Source organism: Cetorhinus maximus, chromosome 10 (genome assembly GCF_964194155.1).
Source record: "Cetorhinus maximus chromosome 10, sCetMax3.hap1.1, whole genome shotgun sequence".
Lineage (NCBI taxonomy): Eukaryota > Metazoa > Chordata > Chondrichthyes > Lamniformes > Cetorhinidae > Cetorhinus > Cetorhinus maximus.
In genome coordinates this window covers 15012388-15024807 of record NC_135888.1, presented here as the reverse complement: position 1 = coordinate 15024807, position 12420 = coordinate 15012388, and the positions used below count along the sequence as shown (strand labels likewise).

General features: G+C 42.4%; 1 protein-coding gene across 1 annotated transcript in view; it reads left to right on the top strand.

Annotated features, from left to right (window-relative positions):
* The first annotated feature begins 123 nt into the window (after positions 1-123).
* Positions 124-12420, top strand: part of nup188 (nucleoporin 188) — an 87718-nt gene continuing 75421 nt past the window's right edge. The window contains exons 1-8 of the mRNA XM_078550005.1: positions 124-198; positions 5011-5065; positions 6007-6080; positions 6687-6771; positions 7276-7356; positions 7981-8025; positions 9195-9287; positions 9581-9700. Coding sequence (XP_078406131.1) covers positions 170-198; positions 5011-5065; positions 6007-6080; positions 6687-6771; positions 7276-7356; positions 7981-8025; positions 9195-9287; positions 9581-9700 — 582 coding nt within the window. The 5' untranslated portion in view covers positions 124-169. The remainder of the gene's footprint in view (positions 199-5010; positions 5066-6006; positions 6081-6686; positions 6772-7275; positions 7357-7980; positions 8026-9194; positions 9288-9580; positions 9701-12420) is intronic.

Here is a 12420-nt window from a genome sequence, read left to right as displayed (position 1 = left end):
GGTGTTGTCCGTCGAAGGTCACGTGCGGAAAAAGGCGGGCCGATGTCGGTCACGTGAAGAGGGTGGTCCCACCCCCCCTGATCTCGGTCAGGACAGAGGGCGGGGCCGACGTAGGTCACGTGCAGAGGGGGGCAATGCCCAAGCGTCGGTCACGTGAGGCGGGTCGGCAATGGCGGCGGCAGTGGGGCCGTATGTGAGGTAAAGATAAATAAATGAAACTTTTTTAAAAATTAAAAACATAAAGAAAACCCAATTCGAATCATAGCCAAGTGGCCGTGCGGAATAAATGTACGTTATTTGAAATAAAGGGCGAATCGGAGGCCGGTGTATACAGTTCCTGGGGATTTACAGTTGGTAACTGGGTGAGAGCGCGCTGGACACGAGTTTACATTCAAACTCTCCCATCAGGCTGACAGATAATTGCGCTAAAGTGGGGTTTTGGCCCTTCATGGAGATTAGTTTTAATCTTTTACCCTGCTCAGTTTGCAAACAAGTACTTCCAAAATTGTTGCTTTACGGGTATTTTTTCCCGTCAAGGGACATCAATTTACGGGGATCCTGACAGGAAACTGTTCTTTCTCTCACCACCCCCCCCCCGCCACTCACTGATCTGAAAGGAACGCCTGGGACCCAGGATCTTCAAATAGCGCCTGGTATTCTCAGCTCTCTACCAAAGAAGGTCTTGCGAACAAGGCTCATACGAGTAGTCCCAGTAAATGTGGATGGCACATGATCTAGCCAGCAGTCAGATATGTTAGCAAACCTCCACAAATCCAGCCTTCCTAACATCTCTCAGGCCCTGCGTGTGTTACGAATCTAAGGATACTCAATGCCCCTCAGTGCAGTGCCATTTTCACCACAGTACCCATGAGTGGGAATGACAGGTTGCTATGCTCAGTCTTTAGTGTAGGAATAAACATTACATTTTAGTGAGAGGCATGGTTTCACTTTTATTGGCTGTGTTGTTCAGGTTGAAATGCATTTTTAATCTCTGCCACCCGCCCCCTCACCCCCTTACCCCCTTCACTTTATCCAGTGAGAAAAGTATCATGAGCTAGCACTGTTAATACAGAGCTTTTATGATGTAGCAACTTGGCGAGTTCTACAGTTAGAAGTCTATGTGATTATAATAATTTATGTGGTCAGTGGGTATGGAGTAAAATTGTTATCTAGTTATGGAATCTAGAATTTCTTTCAAACACTTGATGATTCAGTGTTGCCTATATATTTTGCAACCAGAATGTGAAGAGAAAATAACGGTTAATATTTTTGTGAAAACTTGCCTTTGAATTAGTGGAGAGATAGTGGAGAGATTTTCTTGAAAATATTAAACTTGTCATTTTGTTTTTCATTTAGATGCTGAGAATTGTACATCTTTTGCATTTTTTATTTTTTAATTATGGTTTTCTTTCCTAACCTCTGCCATGTGATAAATAGTACTGTCTGGACTGCCATCTTAAAAATTATGCATGAGGACAAACTCATTCATTTATGGGATAATTTTAACTTGCAAAATTAAGTAGTGTATTCTTTGGTGTTTCTCCCAAAACCTCTCTTGTTTCTTCATCTGTCTCTCTCACTCTCTTTAAGATCCTCCTCAAAATTTATCTCTCTGAAGCTTTTCATTACCTGCCCTAATATCGCCTCCTTTTGCTTGGTGTTAATTTTGTCCTGTTATCTGCCTGTGAAGTGCCCTGGAAGGCCATTCGGTCCCTCGAGTCCATTCTGGATGCCATATATATGCAAGTTATTGCTGATGGGTAGCGTTTTATGATGTGCAATTTGTGCCATCTGCTTGAGACATGGTATATTTGGGTATATCAGCATCTTGTCACATTTGTTAAGGTATGCTCTCTTTTCTAACATTTGTAACTTCCCAGGTCCAGCAGATACCGGGCATGGTGCTGAGCCTTGCCATCACTTCCTGCCAGCCATGGTGCGCTGCTGCACCATCTGGTGGAGTGGGTGCCCTGAAGGGTAAACTAAATGGGCAAACCCTCCTCAAACCAACATCTTGCAACAGTAAATTTTACTTTGTTTAAAGGGTTTTAGAGGTAGTTATTTTGTCACTTGCCCACAGAACCACTCATTTTGCACTGAGACATTGGATTCAAAATCTGCTACTTTTTGGCTGCTGCTTATTTCCATTCCCCATCTCCCTAGTATAGTGTTTGGAAAGATTGACAAATATTTAAAAACTATTCCAGATATTTTCTAGTAACTGAAAGAATTTTTGTTTCTCATCAGACTGGAACCGCTAACTATTAAGTGACTGCATTCTCTTAAATTTTCCCAGTAGCCCTTAATGGCAGCTGGGTCATGTAGAATGTCACACGTCATCCTTTAACACACTCTGTATCTGGGTTAGAGTGTGCATGGCAGATAGAAAATGCCCCTATATTCCAAAACTGGGTCACAAAGTCAGGTGATTTTTTTTCCAGCTTTTTGTATCGGAAAATATCTATTAAAATTAGAGTTGGACAATTCCAGAATTAAACGAGTGATGACAAATATGAACTCCTTACAGTGGTTAAACTTGGTTTTAATTAAAAAACAAAACATTTTCTCAGGCTTTCTATTAAGTCAGGTAGGTAAAACTTAACTTTAGTTGAGTTCTGATGCTCTGATTTTGCTGAGATGGAATTGTTTGAGCAGGATAAATGAGTTTAGTGTTTGTGAGTGAGAAAATTTAAATACAATGGAACTCTTTCCTATTGGTTTATTAGCAAAACAATGCCCATGTGCAACAAGTAGGATAACAGACTTGCACAACATGTAGTCATCAAAAATACTCAATTGCAGAGGTAAAATTGTAGAGAAGGGGTGATTTTAATTATATTACTTTTTTGAAGGAAGTAACAAATATGTACGTTGGACTGACATATAAAATGTAAATGGAATAAATGTAACAAGGGTAAATTATTGGAATTAATTGATACTGAAGACTAAATTGGAAATGTGATGTCTATTAAGAAGGGAATGGTGCTGAAGTTAAAGTTTTTTGGAAGAATATTCAAACCTTATTCTACGTTCACCCTGGATCACACTTGAGAGTGTGTGACAGAAGGGGTGAGGGAGGGGGAAGGATATGGTTTTCAAGGACCAGTATCCTTCACTCTGAGTGCAAAGTTCATTTGACAAAGAGGAATGATTTGATGTTCTGCTCTGGGGTGTTGGTTTAATGGGCAATGTTGACCAAGTCAATGTTGAAACTCCTTTTCCTCTTCAAACAGTGACATAGGATTTTTCGCCGGCCGATGCCTCAGGTTAATGCTTCATCGAAAAGATGGCACCTCCGACAATGCAGCTCTCCCTCAGTACAGTGCTGAAGTATTAGCTTAAATTATATGCTTGAGATCTTTGTAGAGCTTAACATCATTTATTTATTTAAGATACCACAGTACCTCAACTATTGGCGATGTACAAAGGAGGTATCAGCATTACCGAGGGGCTTGTAGTAAGACAGTCCAGCCAGTAACCGCTGTTACAACTTACTGGGGATAGTGCGCTGTAATATCAAGCCCCACTGTTCCCCTGAGCCGTGACAAATGTGAAAAGTTTGACTAAACCACCAGATTGCCCCAATTCGACCTAACTGTTTAATTTAGGTTAACAGAATATGAGCACCAGGTTTGTAAACTTAATAAGTAAATAACTGTTTATTGAACAAATGGTCTTTAACTATTGGCAAAAGAAAGAAGTATGAACTGCAAACTTCTAACTCAATAACTTAAACTCTACCCCTTCTTAAACCCCTTAAAATGAACACACACACACACACATAAGACGCACAAAACATGGATTTTAAGGGTAAGATAAAAACTGTTCGGTAGCACCAATCCGGAGTACAGGATTAGATGGGTTGATTTTGTTTGATGTCTTCCAAATTCCTTGCGGTTTGTTGTTGATAGCACGAGGTGGTCTCCCAACACTTTGTCTGTGGTTCATTGGTTGAAAAACTTGCTTTTCAATGTCTCTACTGGTGATTTTTCCCCTTTTCCTCTTGACAGGGGTTTTCATAGAAAACAGGTTACAGAGATGTGAGGAATAGCCAGATAGCTGCCATGGCTGAATTACTGGAATCTTATAAACACAGGAGATTGAGGCTTTAGGTCTTCCCTCTTTGCAGGCTAGGAGCTGTACTGCTACCACACAAACCCTGGTCACCTGGTCAGGAGCCAATTAAAATGCTGTCATCAGGCAGTTCCCCTTAGCCCAGGACTCCTTTCCGGTACCATCTTGTTCTTTTATGGCACACTTTGTTCCAGGATAGCAACATTGTAGATATTCCTTACCCTGTTCCAATGAACATGTCATGCAGCTATGGTTGCTTTTAAAGCCACAATCCAATTTTAAAACCACAGCCCAAGAAAATAAAAAGATATGCTCTTTACAACAGTCCAGCAGAAATAAAAAGGTATGTTCCTTACACTGTTCACAATGCTAATCTAACTCAGTTTCAATGTGATCCTGAAAGAAAATAACATGCATTTCAAATCCAATGCTAGTGCTGTTTGTTGATATTACACTCAAATTAAGTTTTCCAAACCCTCATTGGGATTCCATTTTGCAGAAGCTTCTGAAGCAATTTAAAATTATTCTGAAAAAAGAACTCTCAAAACGCATACGTAATATGTAGAAATATAAAACACTGGGAATAATGGAATATAACAGTGTCACCTTCCAGCGTAATAGTTCCATCCAATTCACACTGGAGATTAAAAGCTCGCCTGTCTAACAGCTGTGAGGGTCCCTATTTGAGATTAATTTGAGAGGCAATGTCAACTCCAGTTCATGTTGGGCGTAAGTTCACAGGGAAATAATGTTCATGTTTCATCATTAAGTTGCCGGTAAGGCTGAGACTAAGTGATTGCCTGGTGATTGGGTGAGTATTTGTTTGGGTAAGATTGAAGGATAGTTTTGATTTTTGTTAAGATAAAATAGATGTCGTCTTTAGTATATAGCATTTGTATTCTGGCTTATGTGTGAAGAGTATCAATTTGTTCACAGGAGCAGTCGGGAGCTGTGGACGATTTTACTGGGGAGGTCAGCGCTAAGAGAGACTGTAAGTTCAACCCAGACAAAATATTATCCAATTTGAAGTTGGTTGCTTAGCTTCTCTTGGTGTTGTTGAAGGATTGGTATTTCTCCAGAGTTACCAGTAGAAGTAACACTACGATTTATTGATGGTGTGAATAATCCTTTGAAATGCTGCACCAGTGGGTTAAAAGAATTTTCAAAAGACGCTAAATGGCTGCTGTTGCCAGATTTGTAGCCACAGTCCTCAATGCAACATGCAGATCCTTGCTGAGGTATTCGAACATAACGAATATACAAACAAGAAGCATGAGCGGCCACTCAGCCTCTCGAGCCTGCCCCGCTATTTAATTAGATCGTGGCTGATCTGATAGTCACTTGAAATCTGCATCCCACCTACTCCCGATAATCTATCACCCCCTTGCATACCAAGGATCTATTCAACTATGTCTTAAAAATGTTCAAACTCTGCTTCCACCACCTTTTTAGGAAGAGAGTGCCAAAGACTCACGACCATCTGAGTGAAAAAATTTCGCCTTGTTTCTGTTTTAAATGGGCGATCCTTATTTTTAAACAGTGACCCCTAGTTCTAGATTTTTCCACAAGAGGAAACATCCTCTCCACATCCACCCTGTCAAGACACCTCAGGATCTTATGTTTCAATCAAAAGCAAAATGCTCCTCCAGTTTTAGAAATATCAAAAGGCACTTGCATAAACTGTTGTTAAGTGCCTAGCTATAGAACTGCATCAGCAAAAGGCTTGGGAGTAGGTTGTGGCATACTGGGGCCTTGCACAGGAAATAAAATAACACAAAACAGGAATGATACAACATTATTGAAGCAATTCCTACTAAAACTGCAATCAGTGGGAGGGTGTGGTTGGAAGAAAGGATCAATATATGATAAGTATAAAATGTAAAGAGGGAGAATTACAGAATCAGATTTTAAATGCATGTTATTTTCTTTCAGGATCAGATTGAAGCCGAGTTGGATCGGCATTGTGAACGGTTGCTGGCTGGACTGTCTTACTACAAGCCCCCTAGGTAATGCAGATACTATTTGTGTACTTCGTGCATCACCAATAGTTGAGGTACTGTGTGGTACCTTAAATAAATAAATGCTTTAAACATAAGTGAGGTTTATATTCATAGCTGGATAATATGGCTTACTTTTTTGTTGTAAGGCTAGCTAGATTTATTTTCCACGCAGTTTGAGATACTGTATATCTTTTGAGAGTGGGTATGGATCGTGTAGTATGTGTAAGTGGGTGACTATTTGTATCAGTGTGTGAAAATTAGCAATCAAAGAGGATGCACAAGCAGCAGATAGGTTTTGTCAATGGATATAAAAGACTCCATTGAGTAGGTATTGTTGGTTGGAAATAAAACCTACAGGATAGCCATTTTTGGGCGTAAATTAACCCATCAAGTGAATATTGTCAGGGGACTTAAAGAACCCCAGTGGCTATATTTGTATGCCCAGAATGCTTCTGATTTTATTTGTGAAATTAATAAATAGCCTCTAACGATAGCAGTTCAGGACAAAATAACTTCCTTGTTCTGTAGCTGTTAAACTTATCAACTGCAGGTACTGAGTAAGGTAATTGATGGAAATAAAACTGAGGTGAAAGCTGGTTGTTTCTCTTACAGTGTGCCCTCTGGAGAGAAGCTAAAGGCTGATAAGGAAGTGGTATCGCCGCTGAAGGATCTTGGGCTACGGATCAGTAAATTCTTGGTACATGCCACTATTACTGTTTTAGGTGTCAGTGAGTTAGCACCAAGTCTCACGTTGTGACTGTGTATCTGACTGACAAGGAATGGAAATCTCCATCAGGCGTAATGGTCCAAAATAAAATGAGTTCAGGGATGTTTGAACCCATTTTGAATACTTGGAAGCTCGGAGCCCAAAGTGACCTAAAATCTGACAGTAGTAGTAAAGACCAATTGGTCTGTTTGTTTCTTTATTATAAGGATGACTTTAGATGGCCTCAATATAATTTTTCATTGCTAAATTTTCAATGTCACTTATTCTTATAAACCAGACCGCTTTGTTCAATATGTTTAGATCGGTTTCTGCTTTTCACGCTCCATTCAAGCAGTACTGCTATTCCACTTTGAACAGTCTTGAAGTGAAATTCTATTTTTTTGATTTGTTTTTTTAGAAAAAAAAGCTTGAAAAATGCACAGCTTGTTTATTACTATAGCATTCAGTTGTGATAATTGCTTTATTCTTGGGCAGAGTTTGGATGAACAGCAGAGTGTTCAAATATTGCAGTCGTATCTACAAGAGGATTACAGAGGCACACAGGGCTCGATAAAGGTATGACTCTTTTGACTGATGTTTTAATAGATCAAGTGTGGATTGATAATCCCTCAAAATTTTCTTTGTTTATTTCAATGCATGGCTACGCGTGTGGTATCTTACAGGGGACAGTTTGAGTGGACTGTAAATTGTGAGCGGATTCACATTGCTGTGTGGTCATGCATGTACGTAGCTTAAGGGGAACATTGACATGGATACTTCGTGGTAGAATAAAACTTCATGAGCAATAAGGAAGCTCATTAATGAGGAAGGCTTCCTTACCTGGAGAGGTAATTTTTCACTTGGTATGAACGTAGTTTCCTTCCTTTTCATAATGAATAACCTAATGGAATGGATGTGACACTGTATCTACCAGCTGTTTCTACTACTTTCGATTTGCCCCAGACTTGAAAACAAAGCCAGTGATACATCCTTGACACTGTTAACTGTTTTGACATGTAGAACTTATACCAACAATTGCAAGTCAGAATCAGGCTCTGATTCACCCTTGAATTTCCACTATAAATCCAGAATTAAATATACAGTTGTGCTATATTTCACAAGAAAATCTTATTGGGGTGTTGACAGATGGGATTTATTACCATGTAGTTGGTTCATTTGTTTATTTTGGTTTTTTTTCAGGCAGTGTTGCAGGATGAGAGACAGAGCCAGGCCCTGCAACTGAAGGTATATGGTTATGTTTAAACATAAAAAGTACAGCACCCGTCTGCAGCCAGCAGGTAGGGCTGTGGTAATGAAGAATGCCAATTTGATCTCTGCCTCCTCACAAACCCCACTGAGTTCCCAATCTGTCGGGCTGCTGCGGGGAAGACTGAATGGAAGTTGTGACTACACACAACGGGGAGGTAAAAGAGGGACAGTTGCTGTTGGATTAAAGGTTCATGTCTCCTGATTGCATGCAGGAGACACTTAAATGGAAGAGGTTAAGGCAGAACCTAAGATCTTAATTTGAAAGATTAAAAAAAAACAAAGCATTTAAAGAAATGTGTCCCTGACTGTCAAGTTATTCTTCAGTTTTTTATTTCCCTAGCACATGCACTTATGTTTAAAAATTGAATTTAACACCTTGTTTGTTTATTTTTTTACTGTTCAATTCTCAAGTACTTGACTCTCAATTTGGGAGTTTTCTAAGCAGAACTGTTTTTTGATCTCGTTTCAGACCATTGTGATGTGGGATGACATCAATCCACTCTGTCTTTCCTAATTTTAAGTACTGAAATGGGAGAAATTGTACTTGATGTCATATAGCAAACTGGAAATGAATGCAAAAGCAATGTATGGTCACTGTGGTCTGATGTGCAGTTATCTGAAATAGACAATTAAATACCGCTTTATATATTGCTTTCAGCTCAGAAACTGGGTGGTACTAGGGAAATAGATGTTTTCAGTGCTTTTTTTTTCTTTGATGTAATAGCCGCCTTTAACTCTGGTGAGTGTATTTTCTAATAAACAGTCCAGAGGGTTGTGGTTTTCACTGTTGCCATGGCTTTAATTGATCTGCCAGGGGCGTGATGGCTTCTGTTCATTCTTTGGGGCAGAATTACAAAAGCCAAGCCACCAGAACTTATGTAAAGTCATTTATCTTGACTGTGGAAAAAATTTGCCATTTTGCCTGACCCGTTGACTGTGCAATGTGACTTGGATCGTTTAGTCCATCAATGAATTTGTGTCAGTGGGAGGTGACATTGTAACAGGAAAAAAATGTCAACTGCACTCAAAAATATAAAACTTAATTCTTTTGTTCAGTGTGAAATTGGCTGGTAATTATTGCAACTTATTTTCCAATTTTGTGTGTTTTTCTTGAAATTCTGTATTTCTTGTCTTCCTGTGCTCAGATTGCAGAATACTATTATGAGGAAAGACTGTACACATTACGCTGTGTTCTATACCTACTCACGTATTTTCAGGATGAACGACACCCTTACAGGGTGAGTTGAATTAATGCAGAAATGGACTATTCACATGATATTTAAACTGCACAGCTTAGTGAAAAGTTGTTGGGAATTGTTATGGCACCTACTACTATTTAGAGCTAAAAGTTGAATTACTTTCTATATTGCACTGTTGATAAGTATGTAATGAATTGGTACATATTGCTCATTGTGTACTTCGGTTTCACAGAAAATCAATGATGGTAACTGAATAGCACAAAATTATTATTGGTTATACTGTATGTCAATTATAACAACTGATGAGCTATTAATATTGATTTATTCTATAGGTTGAGTATTCAAAATGTGTTGACAAGCTGGAGAAGGAACTGGTCGTGAATTATCGGAAGCAGTTTGAAGAATTGTTCAGAACTGAAGCTCCAACTTGGGAAACACATGGGAATCTAATGGTACGTACAATCCCTAATTTTGTATTTATTTAAATTATTTTTTATGTTATTTACCTCGCCCTCTTCCAAACTATTGTTTCCTGTTGCTATACTTCCTGCATCACAGAGAAAGGCAGGAACATCATGATCGTGACTTTTATATGGCCATCATCCATAACCTGCTGACAGGAGAGACGGAATTTTCCCAAATTTGTACTAAGTGCGGTAGCGGGTGGGTAAAGTGACTTTTTGCCCGCTGGCCGGAATGACGGGTTTCACACTCTGTTGTCCTGATCCTGCCTCATTATTTATGCACTCCTGGGAAACACGCTGTTTCCAAGGCGGGTGGGCTCTCATTCACCCGCCTGCCATCACCCTGCTGCTGCATCACACCGGGTGCCATGTTTAAAGTCCAGCTGCAAGCACACATCTCAGTGCTTCCAGCTCACCACTGCTGCACAGAAGACATGGCCCTGAAACTGAAGAAGACTGCAGCCCACGGGTTCAGCGACGCATTTCTCAAGCGACTTTTGGATGCCATGGAGGCCCGCCAGAATGTCCTCAACCCCAGCTCTGGCTGCAGCATGGGCAGCAACAGCACTAACCTAGTTTGGGAGGCAGTGGCAGCGGTGGTCGGTGCCAATGCCCTGCAAAAGAGGACAGCCACCCAGTGCCACAAGAAGATGAATGATCTCCTCTGTTCCGTCAGGGTAAGTCACTCATCTCATCACTCAACACTCTCACTCTCAAACCCATCACCCATCCACAGGGCCCGCATTTACTGCCGGTTCAAGGGACGTCATCATTCACTCTCCATTGTCCTCATCCCGTCCGTGGGACCGCTCAACTCCCACACAGGCCAGGTGTACTTGTCATCTGGCCTGGCAGGTACCCTGCTTACACTTTCTCCATCTCTAACCATGTAGGACAAGCTGGCACACAGCAAGAGAGAGACCAGTGGCAGAATGCCTGAATTGAGGTCCTCACGGACTTTGAAAACAGAGCCATCCAGCTGGCCGGTGAGGATCCAGACCAGTCCTGTGCTGATGGTGAGGTCGGTGCTGCTCTACCAAGGAGGATCCAGCAGTGCAACATCCATCAGACAACCATGCTGAGAGCAATGTATCCTCTTTCACAGGCTACTGCCATGCGCTAATTATCTCTCTTTGCTTTCGCAGGCACATCTGCTAAACAGCCAGCAGCCATGACCCAGGCCCTCCAATCAAGCCCCTGAATAAACCTCTGAAGAGGAATCTGGAGGCACCATCCTTGATGTCCCGTCACAGTGCTCACCCACACCCTCCACCAGTGCAGAGCCTACACCTTGGTGGGATCTAGCTTTAGAGTGGCCCTGGGATCACAATGTGGTGAGCGCTTTGCACTGTCTGATCCACTGCAGGCAGTGGCAGGGACTTCCCAGGTGTCCGGCACTCGGAGGACTGCTGGAGGCCAGAACGTTTCTGAGTCAGATGACAAGCCTCTGGACTCGGTTGTCATAGTTGCTGGAGCTGCAAAGACAAGCTTGAGAGCATCAGGAAGGTATGTCTGCTGCACTCCTCAGATTGCAAGGCACGATGGAGGAGTCCGTTCGCCTTCACTAAGAGGGGATAGCGTGGCATGCCAATGCACTGAGGTCAACACTGGTAGGATGGTAGCCACCATGGAGACCTTGGTCCAGGACTTTGCTCTTGCACTGCTGCGCAGGCTCAACTCCATTGCTGATGACATAGTTGGCCTCCAATAGTATGTACGCGAGAAGAGTGCCAGGCAGCTCAATCTCACTCCAGCTACCCCTGCTCCTCAAGGAGTCAGCCTGGGGCCCCTGGGCACCCATAGGGAGGAGGATCCGCAGGTGCACACTTTGGGGCCCATCCATCCAGGTGAGTCAGAGTGTCCGGCCCATCCAACACCCCTCTTCCTGTAACCTCAGCAGCTCTAGCTCCGCAAACCGAGGAGGGTGCCACTGCCTCACAGCAGGACCATGAAAGCAGGCCGGGGCCCTCCAAGCCGCAGCCCTCCAAAGGACGCCTGCCAAAGTAACCCCAGACACGGCGACGCAGTCAGCAGGCTGCCTCCACCTCCGCTGTGGATGTCCAGGGGGCACCAAGATGTAGTGGCAGGGTTAGGACAGTTAAGGAGAATTAACTCCTTTAGAGTCAACCAAATAAACTAAATTAACAAAATGAGGGATAAAGTAAACACAGCCCCTAAATTAGAATAGCTGTAAAGCCAAAGACAAAGTTTAAAGAAAACTTACAAACATTAAACCAAAATGTGATTAAAGGGGTCGATAAAGTACCCCAGTCCCCGCAGTGCCCACTGGGCACGGAAGGCCTCGACGGTGCCAGCAGACACTGCGTGCTCCCTCTCCAGGGACACCCAGCCGCGAACGTAACCGCGAAAGAGGGGCAAACAGTCGGGTCATACAACCCCCTCGATCGCCCACTGCCTGGACCTGTTAATGGCTAACTTGGCCAGGCCCTGGAGCAGGTTCACGAGGAGTTCCTCCTCCCTCCAGGCCCCCCTCCGCACTGGGTGCTCGTAAATCCGGAGCGTGGGACTGAAGTGCAAACAAAACAGTAATAAAAGGTTTTTTAAATAACTGAAAAGGGAGTGCAGTCTACAACACTCTACGTAAACGTGGTCCACGGACTCCACAAGACCGCAAAAAGGGCCGGTATCTTGGGAGTCTATGAACCGTCACATCCTACGATAATAGGGACCTGCTGCATGCAACACCC